Consider the following 19276-nt stretch of genomic DNA (forward strand, 5'->3'; position numbering starts at 1 on the left):
TTATACCTCTATAACACTATGCATGAATTCTTGAGAAGCTGCAACTGGAGACCAGGCTGATAAATACACACAGTCACACACATTTAATTGCTTTATCATGGACTCACCTCCCAGGTTCCCTCATAGGTTTGTTTCTTCAGCCTGATGGCCCAGTGATCGGTGCAGGAATCAGAGCAGTGCTCCACGCTGATGATGACGGGCCGAGTCAGCAGGACGCCCGGCGGCCCGCAGCTCACCACCGGACTCAGCAGTGTCTGGCACCCAGCCAGGGGTAGTCTGAGGAGGCAGAAACGTGGGCATGGGGTCACAGGGTCAGTCTACACTCCGGAGTCATGTTCGACATGCTGTGTCAAAGGTCAGAGGCAAAGCTCGAGACGAAGTGGCTCACAGCCAGCGTTCCAGCTAAACATCTTACGCTGAATATATTTGAACTTTTCTGTTATGTTTGGGATTTTCTATTTCACTCCACTTCAAAGCAGCTCGAAAATTGATACTGTTATTACACTGGGCTGTTTTAAATATTTAATCATGTACATACCTACTGGTGTGTGATTGTAAATGTATTGCTTCATCTTCTTTTTGTTTGTTCTCTTCTCCTGTTTTTGATTTATGCCCCCTATTTGTTTTGTTTTTTTGTAACTCAGCACTATGATAAACCGGGGCTTGTCTGATAGCTTGCCTTGTTCTGTGAGGTTTGTAAAACATTTCGAGTTGCGCACTAGAGGAGTGTATTTCTCTTTCTAAGATACAGTGCGACTCTCTTATATGTCATCAACGATCCGGTAAATTAAAAATATGTTCAATGCGGCCAACATTTCAATTGTAACTAGAAAAAAATACAGCATGCATTAATTTTAAATTGTGGGAGGCCCCATTTCTGTCACTGAGACTAACATGCAGAGAGGCCACGCCTCCTTTACAGGAAGCAGTAGGTGCAAAGGCCATGCCTCTTCCACTGAAACTAGCATGCTTCATCGTGACTGATCGTTTAATATTCACACCTCAACACCATCTCAATATATAAAAAGGTTAAAAAAAAGTTATCATGATGAATAAAGTGGAAGCTTCATGAATCACTTCCTTCTGCACAGCCTGCGATGTTTCGCTGCTTTATTTGAGCCGATCGGACCACACGGAGCCCGGAGCCGGTGTTAGTCATACATCTGACCATGCACACACACACAGACACACACACACACACACACACACATACACATACACACACACATGATCCAGCTCAAGGAAACTGACTTCAATCACTCTCTGCGCTGCCTACGGGCTCTCTCAACCCCCCTCCCCCCTCCCCTTCCTCTCTCATTTCTGTTCTCTGAGAAACTTTTCTGGCAGCGAGCGTGGAGGGACCTACCTCACATCGTCCTTCCTTTGCACAGTGAGGTAAATCTCATAGATCTTGCCTCGGGGGATGGCCTCGGGAGGAATGAGCAGGCTGATCCCTAATGCAAATAAGTGCAAAGACAGGAAGAAGCAGGAACACTTAGTTTAATTCACATGCAGAGGTGCTTTGATGAAATGTGACCTTCATACATGCCACGTTAATGTATAGACGCCCAAAGAAAGACAGGCAAGGTTAAATTTCCACAGCACTGACACCCTCTCTCTCTCTCTTGCGCTTTCAAAACAAGCTCTTTTTCACTATCATCACTAGTAACGATCAACTTTGCATACTAAAGAACGTTTTTTTTTTGTATCTGTCAAAAACACTGCTTTCTATTGACACAAAAGCGCGCTGATGCCACCAGGGTTAAACGTTTGACGGAACATAGTCTGACATAACCATGCTTTCGGCAACAGCAGAACTGGAGAGGAGTTTCACATAGATTCCTGGTAATGTTGGGAAAAAGAAAATCAAACACACCTACAACAAACCAGCTCAGCATATCACTACGTTTTTTGAAGGATGACACATTGTGCGTTCTAAGACTGCTGACCAAAAAGTTATTTTTTATGATGGGATTTTGTGGGATTTTCTGTGCCAGCCAAATTGATCAAGAAATCAAATGTAAAAAGTCTGTTTTAGTCTAAAAGATGATGAGTTCAAACACTGATGCTTGTCTACAAAGCCAAAAATGGACCTGAAGGCAATTATCAACCCTTGTTCTGCACCATGTGCCCACCATCCCTCAAGATACATGGAAGAAAAGCTTCAAGACGTCTGATCTGTGCCACCTGGAGAGTTTAATGAACTTTCCCAAACTATCTTCAAACTATGACTGACGACCTCATCACTGAAACCCTTTTCTTGTTACCAAACTCTTCTTTTTTTACATTTAAAAGTTCTTCCTGGTTCTGCTCATCTTACCCCCATATACCCCCACACTTGCAATCTCAGGTTCTTCATAAGGGGTCTTCCAGCTGTCCCTAAGACTAGAGTGACCACTGTGGGAGGCGATCTTTCACTGCCATGGCCACAGGAAGTTGGACTTCTATCCCACCGTACCTGACCACAGACCAGGGTTTGATTTGAGCACATACCAGATGATACCATTGTGCATTTCCATCTCCTTTGGATTAAACTGTCAAGATTATTGGTGTTTAAATTCCATTCATGAGATTTACACCCTTTTGGTTCTTATGCCAAACCAGCAAGTCTGTGTTGAGCAAATCAAGTTGTCCGGAGAAATAAGGCAGTAAATTTATAATGTAGTGTGAATACAAATCCCAAACCCAGGCCAGTATATAAATTTCTCCCACTGATCTAGGATCAGTCTATTCTCCTGAAGGCGTTGCTGCTCTGCTGCCTTCTGCGTCTTGTCCACAATCGAAAAGGATGGATTTCTCAGCGAAATTGGAAATCTCTTCCTCATTTCCTCTCCTGAGCCTCCTCACACTAACTCCTAACGTGGCAGACTGATGAGGGCTCTGTCTCTCATTGAGAAAGCTAATTGTGCCAAATAGACTCCACTCACGCCCTTGATAGTGGATAAGGTTACAGGCACCGTTCAGGCACCGATCGGTTTAGTGACGCTCTTCCTTGGCAACGTTTTTGTCCCGTAAAACAAGCTCGGGACTTGCTAATGTCACCTAATTAGAGCAATTTCAGGCTAGGGAAGCAAAATAATTCACTTTGCTTTTATGAAAGGCTTTGATTGTCGTAACGCGATCGTTACCGTGTCAACAGGAGTGTGCTTTCCAGTTCTTTTGTTTACAGAGACTAGTGTTTCGCCGAGCTCTATGACGCCTCAGTGATCCATCGTGTAATTTGATCACCTCTGACGTACAATCAATGTAAAATCACTACAGTTTAACCTTCCTGTTCTTTTCAACACTGATCATCTCTTTAGATTTTGCAGCAATACAAGCTTACCCAAAGCGTCTTCAATGTACTGAATGTATGTGTATGACTGCTATTTAATTACTGACATTTTGTTCCACATCTCTGAGTGGACGGGTTTCTGTTCTAGTGGTTAAAATCAATCATGTGGTTATCAAAATAGTTTGCCTCAGGCAAGTAAACTGAAAGTATTTTTATCCATCCATCCATCCATGTTCTATGACGCTTATCCTACAGATTCACGGGGAACCTGGAGCCTATCCCAGCGAGCACTGGGCACAAGGCAGGGGACACTCGGAATGGGGTGCCAATCCATTGCAAGGCACAATTCAAAACACACCCATTCATACACTATGGACACTTTGGACATGCCAATCAGCCTACCATGTGTGTCTTTGAACTGAAACCCCCTCAGCACGGGGAGAACATGCAAAGTTCACGCACACAGGGCAGCAGTGGGAATCGAACCCCCAACCCTGGAGGTGTGAGGTGAACGTGCTAACCACTAAAAAATGTAACTTATTTATGAGCATCAATCATAAATAGCTAGCTGGATAACAGTAGCATAAAATGAGGTACTTTGCAATATAATATTTCAATAAATATAGTTACACTGAGGCGTAGTTAGTACGTAAACATAAATATCTGAATAGCTATGGTCAGCTATCTATGATGACTTAATATTAAAATAAAATGTTAAATAAAACAAGGCATAATAACTTAATGTATCTCAGTAACGTAACATGAATGAGGTTCTCAAGGATCCAGAAAGGACTGCCACATTTATTCCCACTTCCTGCGCTAGTATCATTCCTTCATTTGCGTGTTATCGAACTAGAGGTGTGAGAGTGTGTGAGAGGCAGAGCTGTGCTGTGTGTGAGAGAAAGTGAGAAAGTGATAGTGTGTGTGAACACAGGGAAGTTAACTTGCAGTCCTGTGACTCACCTGTGTTGGGGATGGTAAGACGTCCTCCCAGGAAGTTGAAGGTGCCGTAGGAGGTGTGGACAGCGTCCCGCGGCAGCGTCTTGAAGTAGCTCTGTGTGGTGAGGCGGCTGGTGAGGTGTCCGCTGTCGCCCGTCACTTTGCCGTTGGCCATGGTGTGTGATCCGTTAGCCAGAGGCTCCAGCAGTGGCCCGTCGCTCAGAGAGAATTTAGGAGTCGGATCGTGACGCGTACGCAACGAGCCTTGGTAACCGGGCGTGGTCAGGTCCGGCTGGATCGTGAGCAGGTGAGAGTTTTCTGTGCAGGGATGAGAGAGAGAGAGAAAGAGACAGAGACAGCACTTCAGAAAATCAGTGAATGTGAAAGAGCAGACCTGCCAATATTTACGCATTTTGTGTAGGAACATGGGAGAATGCTGCAATGTGTGATCACTCAAAAATACACAAAAAGAGTGTCTTCTTTTCGTCCAAAGAAACGACAGATGAGCCAATTAGTATATGAATCTGGAATGATTGACGGTTGCATACTTTTCTGAATATTTTGATGTTAACTGACTCACTGGAAGCCCCGCCCCCTTCCATCCATCTATCTCACATTATGATTATTTTGAATAATGATCTTGTCTCGATTTTCCCACTTGAAAGATGCGGCCTTGCTTTCTGTCAAGTTAAACTGAGAACGTTTTGAGTTCATTAATGTGAAATAAAATCTATCATGTTCGACTACATTATACAAGTGTGGACTTAAAATCAGGGATGCACCAAAAACGCCATTCTCAGTTTTTGCCCAAAAGAAACAAAAGGCCAATGTCTGATTTGTAATTTGTGATATAAGTGATCTGTAAAGGACTTGTGATTTGTAAAAAATGTACTGCGTTATGTTTTTTTACTACGCAGTGGGACTACAGATTATTTGTCTTTGTCAGTTGGCAGGTCTGGAATGATTGCAAAAAAGAAAAAAGTGAGAGAAAGACATTTGTTCAGAAAATGAGCTTAAACTACACACTAACAAACAGAGGTTAATGTGAACACACAAACACACGTACACACACATATCGGACAGATCGGATTTTCCCGACACCTTAACCGTGATAAGAACAGGCTCGTGGATAAACCAATCCCGCTCCTGCTCAGTGAGCAGTGCCGCAGTCACACAGATTTTTAAGGCCAGCTTAGTGGGAGTGTTTCGGAAAAGAGCCGGCTCACTTAAGCATGTCCATAGCGCCGCTCCGTTTTCCACACCACGGCCATTTTCATTTCTCTGCCGTCAGATTAAAGAGGAAAATCAGCAGGGAGAACATGACATTAAGATCAGGGTGGAAAGTGCAGAGCGTCTTAGCGCGCTCGGATGGAAAATGGCCGGGAGGAATGATGTCAAAGGTGCTCGCTGATGGACTCACACACAAGATGTCTCACTGCTCATAATGTACTAAGTACCAATAATGCACTAATAATGGCCAGGTGGTTATGTTTAAGAAGTGTCGATGGCTAATTATAGTGCAATTTGTAGCAAAAGTCTTTGGTTGTATTTCCAGCTTATTTAATACCTAATTTTTATTTTATAATTATAATAGGTGTCTACCAAACTAGAGAACTTGCTCAATATCTTTTTTGTTTTTGGAAACGCTAGCTAGTTGGAGGGAATAGGCAAATTATGAAACCCAGGCAAATAGATAAATAAATAAATAAATAAAAATCTATCAGAGTAATTGCTGTCTCTCTCACACACATACACAGGATGAAAGGCTCGGAGAACGTAAGCGAGACAGAGAACACAGAGACGGTTGTAAGAGAGGAAGGATATCGTACTGCAGCGCTGTGCCCGGTCCGGTGCCCACACACCTGGCATGGCGGGTTTGATGCCCACAGGCTGGAAGCCGGTCGTGAGTATGGATGAGTCGGCTACGTCTGCATCCAGCCCTTCCTTCTTCCTCCGATACACGAGGACCAGGACCACCAGCAGCAGAGTGAGACACAGCGCCACGGCAACGATTCCCACGTAGAGAGCCACGTCCTCTGCACCAGACACGGCTACACACACACATAGAGAGAGAGAGAGAGAGAGAGAGAGAGAGAGAGAGAGAGAGATGCCTTAAGAGCACATCTAGCTATTTCACTACTATACAAATACTAGTGCTTTATTACAGACCATATTCTTGCCTCTTTTTCTGCTGTTTAATGTTTAGTTTTAACAGTTATCTTGTCTTAGAGTCTATAATGTGCAATTTCCTGTTTTATTATTCTTTAATATTGTTAATCGAGCATAAATCCACACACTCACAGCTAGAGATCGACCGATAGTGGATTTTACCGATACTGATAACTAAGTTGGGCAGTATCTGCCGATATCCGATTAATCAACCAGTAGATTTTAAAACTGATACTGATTGAAAACATAACACTCAAAGTAAAATATTGCTGAACTTTATTATTATAATAAACAGTACTGACTGTACCATGAAAATGTACTGTACTTTTTTAAATGAAATAAATATATAAATATTCTCATTTATATATATATATATATATATATATATATATATATATATATATATAAACTATTAATAAATATTAAAGTAAATTAAATATATACATCCAAACTGAACCAAAAAGTAACACTCCAAATAACAACAGAGACATGCAAAATTAATTTAAACAAAAAAACTTCAAATAATACAACCAAATTTGTCAGTGACAGGTTTTATTTCACCTCTAGAGGCCGCTCTCATACTGTATAATGACAGCGGACTCTTCTCAGCCGCTCCTGCAACGGATGCAACCGGGAAAAACAGTTTCGATTTTTGCCGATAACCGATAGTTCCAGCAAACAGTTATTAGTGCTGACTAATCTGCAAAAAACGATCAATCAGTCCACCTCTACTCACACCCAGTATTGCCAGCTCTTTTCAAGGGCTAGATGACACCAGATGAGGTCACGAGCTAATTTGCATATTCACTGAATCATCATGATTATTTGCATACCAAAACAGAAGGAAGATTTTTGGGAAATAGATGCCAAGGAAACATTTACAGATGGAATTACTCACTTTTATTATTGAAAAATATCCCCAAGAAGACAGATTAAAACATAAAAAAGAAGAGTGTGAGTTTTGTTCGTGTTTACAGATGACAGTAAATCCCACTTTTTCCTAAACCACATCAGCAAGTCGGTTAACAACAGATTATTTACAGGAGATTTTAGGTGACATACATGTCCAATAACTGTTAGCTTCTTATCTCCACTGAAAAACCAAACACGCAAACCTCTGATGTCAAGCCCAAACAAGTCTCAGCGGATCTACTACATTTTGAATAAGTGGAGAAGTAAGATTCCCTTTAGCGTTAGTTAACGTTTACAAACCAGCACTGATAGATAATATATAAATAATGTAATTTAACAAGTAATTAACACAGCATAATTGATGTTTCTTAACAAAAATCGCAAACAATGTAATTAACCAACTGTTCATTCCATCCAGGACCCTAAATGAACTAAATTAAAACATGTTTATCATCAGCTGAACTGAGATCAGTGGTGTGAATGATGCAGCTCCATCCAGACTCACTTATTAACTCCACCAATTAACCACCGAGAGCAGATTAATTAAAGTGCTTAATGTAATCCTGGATGGAGTAAACATTAGCTCCAGCAGGTGTTCATTACCTAGTTAGCATTTAAACAACCATCAGACTTAACTACAGATTTTTTTAGAAGTGAGTTACACATGCAGGTGTTACACATACACAACATATGTGTTTTGAGTAAAACAGAGGCGTGAAAACTGCAAAATAATAACAGTAAGCTGGATCAAGTGCTATTTTATAAGCTGCTGAATAATGAGCATGGAAGCCATTTTGTTAAATTAATTAACAAAAGTTCCATTGTTTAATGTGATAATGATAAACAAAACTCCCACAGACTACTCCTGCAGCTATATTTTGAGAATATACTAGATCTCTATTGGAAGTACAGTCATGTGAAAAAATAAATATCCCTCATGAAAATGTTATATATATTTGGACAAGCAAACATTTGATCCTCTTTGAAACAGTGCCTATTAATAAAGTTGATACACTATCAAATGACACATACGATGGACATTTTGTAGTAATTTTCACAATTTAAATGAACAAAAACAGATCAGTCACATGGAAAAAGTAAGTACACCCCTACATTTATCACACCTTCAAATCATTAAATTAGAATCAGGTGTTCAAGATTGGGTGCCAGTGATTAGAACATGCTTAGGGAGTGCAGGTGGAACCTGTCTTATTTACACCACTCTCATATCTAGTCTCTGGTGTTGCCTTTTGTTATCTTGGTTTGCTATTGAGGTGTGTGGTGTCATCATGCCAAGATCTATAAAGCCTTTAGAAAAAAGGTTGTGGATGCCTATGAGTCTGGCAAAAGCTTTAAAAAGATCTCCAAATTATTTGAAATACATTATTCCACTGTAAAGAAAATCATCTATAAGTGGCGCGGATTTCAAGTGACTGCCAATTTGTCCAGGACTGGCCGTCCCAGCAAATTCAGCCCAAGAGCAGACTGTCTGATGCAAAAAGAAGTCACCCAGAACCCCAAAATTTCATCACAGGATCTGCTAGTAAGTCTTGCAACTGTCGGTGTCAAAGTGCATGTTTCTACAATCAGAAAGTGATTGCATGGGAGACCTGCATGGAAAGCGTGCCAAGAAAAAGCCTTTGCAAGACTACAGTTTACCAATGAGCACATAGGCAAAGACCAGGACTTTTGAAACAATGTGCTCTGTACAGACGAATCAAAGATAGAGTTGTTTGGCCACAGTAACAGCAGACATGTTTGGTACTGACCAAAGACAGCTTTTCAGGAGAAGCACCTCATACCAACTGTGAAGCGCAGTGGTGGAAATGTTATGGTTTGGAGTTGCTTCGCTGCCTCAGGGATTGGACAGCTTGCATTCATTGATTCAACTATGAATTCTGCATCATATCAAAGAGTGCTTGAAGATAATGTGAGTGCTTGAAGATAATTGATCCTGTGCTCAGGTTACTGTCTGTGTGAAGTGTCTTTCAAGTTGAAGTTGAACCAAAATAGTGCATAGGCTCAAAAAGGAATGGCTCAAAGTGAAGAAATAGAGCGTTATGGAATGGCCTAGTCAAATCCCGGATTTGAGTCCAATTGAAATGTTGGGGGGGGGGTGTTGAAACAGACAGTACATGCAAGAAAACCCTCAAACAACTTGCACTCAACTAATATTGGATGGAAGAGTGGTCAAAAACTCCAGCAAGCCAATGTCAATGACTGGTGGACTGGTTTATGCAAAACACCTACAAGAAGTTATTTCTGCTAAAGGGGGCAATAGTAGCTTCTGAAGCCAAGGGTGTACTTACTTTTTCCACTGAATAATATCACCTCTATTGATATTTCTGTCGAATAAATGATTGAAAAAGCTATTTTCCTTGGTTTTGTTCAAGTATATAAACTTTATTAATAGACACTGTTTCAAAGATGATCATGGGTGTGCTACTCCAAATAGGTTAAAAAAAAGCCAACCATTTCCATGGAGTGTACTTATTTTTTCACATGACTGTATTTCAATGCTCGCCATCTCCTCATTCATATATCATTATATCCATCATAATCTTGTCTATTTTTCATTTCAATATCCCTGCTTGCTTTTATGTTGCATCATATTACATTTGAAAGCAAAGAAAAAAACACACTATTTTCTTCTTCAGTCCACATTCTCTACCACAGATTTCTTCTCAGGTTTAAAGGAAAGTGCTTGTGTTTAAAGGAGGTGATCAACATGCTATTGAACAACCCTGTCTCGTGTGCGTTTTTTGGTTTAACTTGAAGCAGTGGGATCTTTTTGATTTCTCTGCATTAAGAAAACCTGAGGATGCTTTCATACCTTTTTATAAAAAGTCTTTTTGGGCTAAAAAAAAAAAAACCCAGCTCAGACGACACACACACACACACACTGTAACTATAACGATACATTTGCCAATACTAGCTGGTATTGACTAACTAGTAAGCCTAGCTTGCTCTCTAGATTAAATTTATTAGTCTCAGTATTGCAGAAGAAATACAGATTGGTCTAACTCTGGTGAGGTCTGGGATGTTGTATGTCTTTACTGTATCTTTGGAGGCAGAAAATCATGAGAATTTCAGTTGTCTGTGTGACGTGACAAATAAAGTGGGACGTCGTTTAATGCACCGGTGAATATCGCAAAAATATAACATTTTTGGCTTTTTTTTCAACATTGGAATATGGGCAATAAAATACAAAATAGCTTCCATTCAACATGTCGTAAATTTCCTCATATTCACTCACTAAGAAGACTCCCTTTTCACTGCCACTCGGTCTTCCATATTTTTTTTCCTTGCTTGCCAACCCACACACAACAACCCCACCCACTCCCCCGCACCCAAGCCTGCAACCTACTAGTCGGGAGGTAAACAATAATAAAAAAGAATTCATCAACTTGAAGGCAGCAACAATTTTGTACAATTAAAAAAACAAACAAACAACCAAAAAAAAAAAACCAAATATGAAAGCAGCAGAAAAGGTCGATGTGAAGTGAAACTTGTGATTTGATTGAAAACACTCTAGATATAATTGGAAAACACTCAGATCCTGATAACTCTAATTACACACGTAGCCACATTTACTTGTCTTACAATTAATACCAGGTCTACACTTGAGTCTTTTATCTACTGGTTTGACTAATTTACCTTCTAATTGACCTGCATTTAATAAAACACTTATTTAGAGTTCCGTTAGGATCTGAGAGCGGCTCATTAATGAGTCCTTAAGTACAAAGATTTTGGTGTTTGGTGGGACATTTGTTTAAAATTTTCGGTTGCTGTTATTTTTGTTTTGTCGTATTGTTTTGTCGGTGGCACTTTACAACAGATTAAAACAGAAACTCCAGGTGTTCAGTTTTCTTACTTGCTCAATTTTTTTTAACTACTTCACCTCACAGGATACATCGACAGATCCAGATTCTCGCAACTGCATGCTGATTCAGTGTAGTTACTAAATAACTGTGTAATAAGGAGAAAGTTTTAGGGGTTAATCATGCTAAGTAAGCTTTGTCAATATGCTTATTAAGTCTATAAAGCTATAAGCTATTTATGGTTTTTATATATCTTTATATGTATATATTAAACTGCTGGGGTGTAAGAGGAATAAAATACTTCTGAACGTGCTGCTATCGAAACATAATCAACTTCAGAGTAGTAAAAATAACACCTCAAACACCCTGCTGTCGATTATTTTCCTATAACTGCACACCCCCAAGAGGTTTGATCATTCCCTACAGCCCCCTCCAAAAGTATTGGAGCAGCAAGTCCAATTCTATTGTTTTCACTATACACTGAAGACATTTGGGTTTGAGATCAAAAGATGAATATGATACGAGTGATCAGAATTTCAGCTTTTGTTTCCTCATATTCCTCATATTAACATCTAGACGTGTTAAACAACTTATAATATGGTACCTTTTGTTTAAGCCCACACATTTTTTCAAGTGATCAAAAATATTGGAACACGTGCCCAGGTGTGCCCTGTTAAATTGATTATTTAAAGAATAAACAGCTCTGAATGTCTGCTCTGCTCTTGTGAAGACTGCATCTGTTGTTAAAAAGCAAGCCATTTTGAAGCAGAGAAAAACGGGAAAATCAATCAGGTGCACCAATAGAACCGTCCTTGCTGTTCCAATACTTTTGGATGGGACTGTAAGACAAAACGTTTTCGTTTGTTTTAGACAGTCCTTTTTCTCGATGCAATTTATACGTTGTTTAAGTTGTAGTACTGAGACTTTTTCATGTTCATTTTCCAATTTTATCACTTATTTTCTCGCCAGCCTGAACTGAACTAAATTCCATTAAATAGTAGCATTTCTGTATACACAAAAACACGTGTATAATAAATGTGCTGTAATTTTTCAAGCCAAACAAGCATATATTAAGAGAAGGTGAAATGTAATGAGAGAGAATGATTTGAGTGGGAGTCAGAGAATGAAGGTGATAAAATTAGAGAAAGAACCTAAACAAGCCACACAAACGATTTAAATGCATCAAATAAATCAGAATTCCGAACACGTTTCTGGATTGAAACTGAGACTGATGCTTACACGCAGACGCAGAACAAACTCTTGTACCTATTCGCACAACGTTATTGGCATGTTCTTTTTGGAGCATTAATCTTTCGATCTCCGTTCTGTTTCGTTTGGATCGGTGCTTTATTCCTCTGGAGAGCGGCCGTACCATACCGTGTGTCTGCCTTGCAGCTTGCTACATCAGCACTCCCGAATTTTTTACGGCTGTGATATTGAACGACACACACACTCCCAAAAGGAGGAGAGAAAGAGAGTGGGTGAGAGAATAAAAACAGATTTATCTGCTGCCTTTTTGCCTCCACGGAGTCTGTGGCCTGCGGTGCTGAGACTCAGACAATCACGTCCAAAACAATCCTAATCAGCGGTGTCAGTGTGAAATGGGATTTTGTGACGACTGTCATTGTACCACTGCGGCTTGTATGTGTGTGTGTGTGTGTGTGTGTGTGTGTGTGGGTGTGTGTGTGTGTGTGTGTGTGTGTGTGTGACAATGTGTGTGTTTATCTTATAGGATGTGTCAGCGGTTCAGAATCGTGCTCAGAGACCATGAGTCGTTTTTCCCGACACCACACACTTCCTCAATCCCACTATTCCAATTAAATGAAATTAGATATCAAACTCTGGATGAAGGATAATTGAGGATATAAAACCTTGCAGACCTGTAAAACATTTTAATCAGTTTTGTAACACAAGCCATTGTAATGATATTACATACACTATATTATGTGTGTGTGTGTGTGTGTGTGTGTGTGTGTGCCTGTCTGTTTCTATATGTGTCTTTGTGTGCATGTGTGTATCTGTATCTTTGTGTGACTGTGTGTTTGTGTGTCTGTATCTGTCTCTCTGTTAATTTGTGTATCTGTATATGTGTCTGTCTTTATCGTTGTGTATTTGTATATATGTGTGTGCATGTTTGTATCTACATGTGTGTGTGTGTATATCTGTGCGTGTGTTTTCATGTTGTTATTTCTTGATGGAGAATCATGTCCCCATAAGGATCTGAGAGTTTTGACCTTGTGGGGACATTTGGCTGGTCCCAAAAAGCAGGTCTCCTTCTTTCTTTTTTTCAATAGTTTATATTTTATATTTATATTTTATATCTTTTTAGGTTTACGTGTGGGTACTGTGATTAAGGTTAGGGTTAGGTTTATAAAAGGTAGGCGGTCCCCAGAAGGAAGGTTAAACAAACAAGTGTTTGTGTGTGTGTGTGTGTGTGGGTGTGTGTGTGTGTGTGTATGTGTGTGTGCTTACTAAAGTCTGGCTACTTCTCTCTGGTGTCGCAGTGAACACAGTATTGTTTGAGAAATTCACAGACACACAGCTTTGTTTGTTTTGATTCGACAACAGTAAAGTTGTCAAAGGAAATGATTCAGTCGAAACTCACCCAACATCTCCACTAAACAACAACAACAACAACAACAGCAGCAGCAGCATCTCCACCACAATTAAGAGAGCTGCCAATTGCAGATCTGAACGCCAGCATTCTAGTTGTTAATTGCACCCTTAATAAACGAGTCAAAGTGTACAGTGGAAGAAATATGAAAGGATCTCATGGAAAACTCGCTGTGTTACGTGCGAGTGTGTCTTTCACATCTGACACTGCTGAAACTCGATCTCTCTCTCTCTCTTGCTCTCTTTCAGAGGGTGCATTTGTGTGAGAAACAGACAGGAAGAAATAGAATATGATTAATAAACAAGTGCAGGTTCTGAGGAAGGATAAAACAAACCTATGTGAACCTATACATCCTGCAGGAAGTGTGTCTCTCGCACGTGGACTCCACAAGAGACCGAGCTGCAACTGGATCTCTACCTGCAGCAGAGTGTGTGAGAGAGAGATAGGGAGCGAGAGAGTGATGATGAAGGCATAAACAGAGAGAGAAACTACAGGTGTCGGGGAAGGATAAGCTGAAATAAAACCCGGTGCCCTGCTGCGAGCCTGCACACACAGCAGCGAGGTTTGGAGCTGATTTCGTGTGTGACTCGCACATGAAAGCATCATCGCTTTTGACAGGGACAGAAAACTCTTGGTAGAATTAGCATCAATGGTGCTAGCAGTTCAAAACAGGCTCAGGGTCACTTTCTGTTCCTTCCTGAAATCAGGTGAAATCAGGACGTACCTTTGTGTTCAATAACCATCCTCCCAAAGCGGACCATGCGTCAGATACCTGTGTCCTGGCACTCTCTCTCTCTCTCTCTCTCTCTCTCTCTCTCTTTCTCCCCTAGTTATTCTTTGTTCAGAACGAGAGCTCCTTGAGCTTATCGGAGCATCAGCAGACCAAGTTTTTATCAGAGCCAGCAGGGTTCATGTGGAGCCCAGAGGCTAACTATAGACTCAGCTCATCGATTTTTTGCGCGCTGCGCGATAATTGAAAGGATGTCCATCACGCTTTAATTGACAGAGCTAATCAGCTTTTATAATTGGATAGATTCTACCTAATTCAGCAGAGCTGCTCGTCTCCTCTTTTGCTCTTATCCTTTCTAGGTTACACAAAAATTTATTTTCCGCTCAAGTAGGAACTGATATTACTCTCCTTACTTGGGCTGTTTCTCCTTCTTGCTCTAATCTCCACACAAGTCAGTGACTGTAGCATAATGGAGACCTAGGCCCTGCAGTGAGACAGGTGTCTGTAGGTAGAACAGCCGGCCGAGTGACTCACACTAGAGTGCGAGAGAGAGAGAGAGAGAAAGAAAGAGTGCAGAGTCTTTCCCTTCTAAGTTCCCTTCAGTGCATCTTGCATCAGCTTACAGTTTTAAAACTCCCAGCACTTCTACCTCTAAACACCATGTGGCACTCAAAAATAACACCTCTGCGGCACACCACATAAACTGAAAACGCATCAAATCATTGACCTACTAAACCTGAATTCTTTACCAGACTGTGCGTACCAGACTCCATGTTAGATTATACGGTAAAGGACTTGTTCTGTCCATTAGCACAATTTGTTTAAATCCCCACATATTGGTGGCTTTTAATCGAGGATTGTAATAGTGCTCACACTTTGAGATTTCAATCAAACATTTTGGACAGAACTTGGTTAACTGTCTTTGGTCTCAATGGCACTACAATAGCCACAAGCTGAAAATCATGCAATATAAATATATTCTGAAATTTTAACATATTCTCCAAATCTACGATGTGCAGCAACAAACCATGTGCATGTAATGTTTCCAGAGGCCAAACATGTGAATGTTATGTCTGCAAAAGCCCAAAATATGATTGTGAACACAATCACAAAATATGACTGGAACACAACAAGTTTCCCCGTCAATCGTATTTCTCATAAACTAAATACATGCTTCTTTTGCAAGAGACTTACGAGGCACATCGATTCCGCAAAGTTCTTCGTTACTGATTGTAGTGGATTATCTTCCTTGCTCTCCTACATCATCTCCTTTGAGAATAGGTATATGTCCTGCGCTGAATAAAAGCCCTGTATAGGATTACAGTTCCCCCAAGCCCTAGCAGTTTTCCACCACATTCATCTTGAACAGGAAGTAAACAATACCACACTGGTCACACATACTACCTATCCTGAACTACCAGTGTAAAAGGATCTGTATAAGCTGACAGTAGGCTAGAGATTAATTGGCCCAATTTCCCCTCAAACACTCGCTCGCTTCACTTTCCCATGTAGTGAAAGTAGTAAAATCTATGGGCGAAGTATATAGCTCAACTGGGAAACACTACATTCGTGCTTAATAAAATATGAGCCCCATATATCTTGTACCACTGATGAATTCTTGATTCTCATTGGTCAGAAAGTGTTGATTAAGTAAGCAATAAATCACCCAATAAAAAAAAAAATCTCTTGGGTGGTAACAGTTTCACGTTGAGGCATTATTCCACCCTGTCGTTGACTATCTTTTTATAAAGCATGTCCCATCGTGTTTTATTTCTTACTTAAAGAAATTCGTACAAAACCCAAATGCCATCAAGGCATCAAAGAGATGCACATCGTGAACAGAATCAATGGCTCGTTCTTCACACCGAGCTATGTCCAAAGTTCATATTTGACATTTTGGAGAGTTCTATGATGTGTCTACACAGAAACAGATTGTGCAGAATTGACTGTCAAGGCTGATCAATGTGTATAATGGGCAGAAATTTATATTTCATGTCTGTTGGGAACAGTCTTTGAAAAGAATTATAAAGTGTACCAACAAGAGTAATGGGTCACCAGTTCTTTAAATCACACCAATCTCTCTTTTGCAGAGGCAGAATCAATACTAGTCTTCAACACTCACACTGCATACTTGCACATTAAAATCAAGTCTACCAGAACATTGTATAAAACTCAATAGGAAGCCCATCTACCCCTGGGGGACAGCCCACTGCCATTTGAAAAGCAGCAGACTTAAGTTCTTGTATGGTTATAGAAAGATCTAAAGCGGTTTTATCTTCTGGAGACAGCTTTGGTACATCAGACGATAACATTTGTGAACACAGCAGCACTCCCCAGAATTTCCCCAAGGCGGAGGAAGCATAGCCATTAGTCATGAACAAAATACACACTTGTTTACTTTTTTTTACAGCTGCTTTTCTAACCCAACAAAGAGAAATGCTTTATTGCTTTCATTTCTTAGATAAAATTCTCATAAACCAAGATCCCACAGCTGTCCATTTTACTATGCTTTGAGATACAATGCATATCTCTGGGAAATATTTCCAAATCCGATTGGGAACGTTCTCAATTGTAAAACAGTTATTGTTTCTGCACCCTGATATTGTAAATGGTAAACGGTCTGCACTTATATAGTGCCCTTTAACCTTAGTGGTTCTACAAAGTACTTTACACTGTTACTCATTCATCCATTCACACACACACACACACTCAGACACCAGTGGCAGCAGAAATGTCATGCAAGGCGCTAGCCTGCCATTGGGAGCAACGTGGGCTTCAGTGCCTTGCCCACGGACACTTCGACATGTGATCAGTTTTCTGCACCAGATAAATGTGGGGTGGTACAGCAGTTACTGTTGCTGCCTCACAGCTCCAAAGTCCCCTGATTGATCCTGTGCTCAGGTTACTGTCTGTGTGAAGTGTCATATTTTCTTCCAGTGTCTACAGTACTTTGGGTTTCCTTCAAGCCCCCAACTTTCCTCCCACCTCCCAAAACATACCTATATGTGGGCTGGCTACTCTAAATTTCCCCTAGGTGTGAATGGGTGCCCTGCAATAGACTGGTGATCCCATCCAAGGTATATTCCCACCTCATGCCCCAATTGGACCCTGACCAGGATAAAGTTCTGATAATCCGAGAAACTATCAAGGAAAGCTAAACTTATCCATTACTATAGGTTTTCAAGAATATAGCACCAATCATGTCGGTGGTTGATGCACGTTATCTCCCATTATCTAGATCCAAAGAATCCAAACTGGCTCACAAGACTCAAATGAAGACAGAATCCAGTATTATATCTTTTAATATCCCTGTTGACACTAACAAGGATCTTACTCATTTCAGTTTCTACCAACATCTTTTCTTATACAGTTAGAGAAACACCCCCACCTAATTTTGCCATTATGAGATATACTCTTACATACTAATCTTGGCATGAACCACTAACCAATATACTCCAGTAAACCAGAGTAGAACAAAAATGCTATGTGTGGTCTAAAATTTATGTCTCAGTAATAGCATCCCTTTCCACCACATCTACTGCTGTGCTTCATTGTCGATATCATTATACCTTTCCTGCAAGTAAATGTTTTTTTTTTTTTCTCGGCAGCACACTGTTCAGACCTGAGAAACTTGGCCGGATCAAAGAAGCGGATAGCCAATGAGACATTATTTTTCTCCTTGGTAAGAATCCATTAAGTTCTGTGAAAGTATTTGCATCTGCTATCTGTGGTGATAGGGGTTTCCAGTGAACAAAAGGAGGTGTTTAAACATTACTCAACAGTGCCCTTGACTTCAGCCTCAGCCTCACATTATAGAATAAAAATGGAATAATGTTTTATTCTTAAAGCACTTTTTGCAATACAGCAACTTTGCAGCCTACACTGATTTAAGACACAATAGACAAGCCAAGGGATGCAATTTTGAAGGGAAAATTCCCTAGACTGGGTAACCCACCGTGTTTCCATTTCCTCCTCACATTTTTACTAATTTGGATGACGCTGTTATACAAATCGACTAACATTTGAGTCAGGATACAACTAGGTATAAGGGTCTTGCTTAAGGGCCTAACAGTGACAGCTTAGCAATGATGGGATTTGAACTCCACAACCTTCCAATCAGTAGCTCAATGCATTATCTACTGGACCACTACTGTCATACGGTTGTGCTATACCAGCTTTACACCTAATCATCATAGTATCACCTTCAGCTTGTTCATTAACTTCTGATATCAACAGCACACTTTCTTATCACACTACAGAACCTTCCTCATTTCCTCAATTTCACGGTCTTATCACCTCTCTAAGATTCCTCCTACTCTGAGGACTTGTATCTCTCCCTTTGACATCTGACATCAACATCTGACATCTCTCATAATCCCCTACTTGATTCCTCTGCATTGTGAATACTACAGTTTCTGGAAGCCACCAAGAAGACTTTATTATCCAACAGCTACTAGGTAAAAAACTAAACTTCTGCTTTCCAATTCAGCAATTTATAGCAGATATTTATATCAACCTCCAGGAACCAAGTCTAGTAAGAAGGAGTAAGAATGTGACAGGAAGCTAAAAAGCAGCCAGAACCATCCTTGGGTTTCTCACACTTAAGAGGGCAAGGAGAGAAAAAGAGAGACAGCAAGGTACCCTGATCTAGGAAGAACTTTCTCACAGATCTCACATAGAGGCCATTTTCCTTCTCCATCACTACTGGGGAAAATACCTTCACTCACAGTGACAGAGCATTATCACATACTCACATACTCCCTAGGACTGTGTAAGATCTTGTTTTTATTCGTGGCATCACGCTGAAAGATGCTGGT

General features: G+C 40.4%; 1 protein-coding gene across 4 annotated transcripts in view; it reads right to left on the reverse strand.

Annotated features, from left to right (window-relative positions):
- unc5a (unc-5 netrin receptor A) overlaps positions 1–19276 on the reverse strand; it is a 225751-nt gene that overhangs the window by 29999 nt on the left and 176476 nt on the right. For 2 of the 4 annotated variants that reach the window (XM_053651214.1, XM_053651198.1), the window contains 4 exons: positions 6076–6264; positions 4238–4531; positions 1367–1454; positions 108–276 (listed from right to left, as the gene is read on the reverse strand). In XM_053651214.1, coding sequence (XP_053507189.1) covers positions 108–276; positions 1367–1454; positions 4238–4531; positions 6076–6264 — 740 coding nt within the window. Of the gene's footprint in view, positions 1–107; positions 277–1366; positions 1455–4237; positions 4532–6042; positions 6265–19276 lie in introns of all 4 variants that reach the window. The other 2 variants (XM_053651207.1, XM_053651189.1) reach the window with 1 other exon arrangement.

The sequence above is a fragment of the Ictalurus furcatus genome, chromosome 2 (assembly GCF_023375685.1).
Source record: "Ictalurus furcatus strain D&B chromosome 2, Billie_1.0, whole genome shotgun sequence".
Classification (NCBI taxonomy): domain Eukaryota; kingdom Metazoa; phylum Chordata; class Actinopteri; order Siluriformes; family Ictaluridae; genus Ictalurus; species Ictalurus furcatus.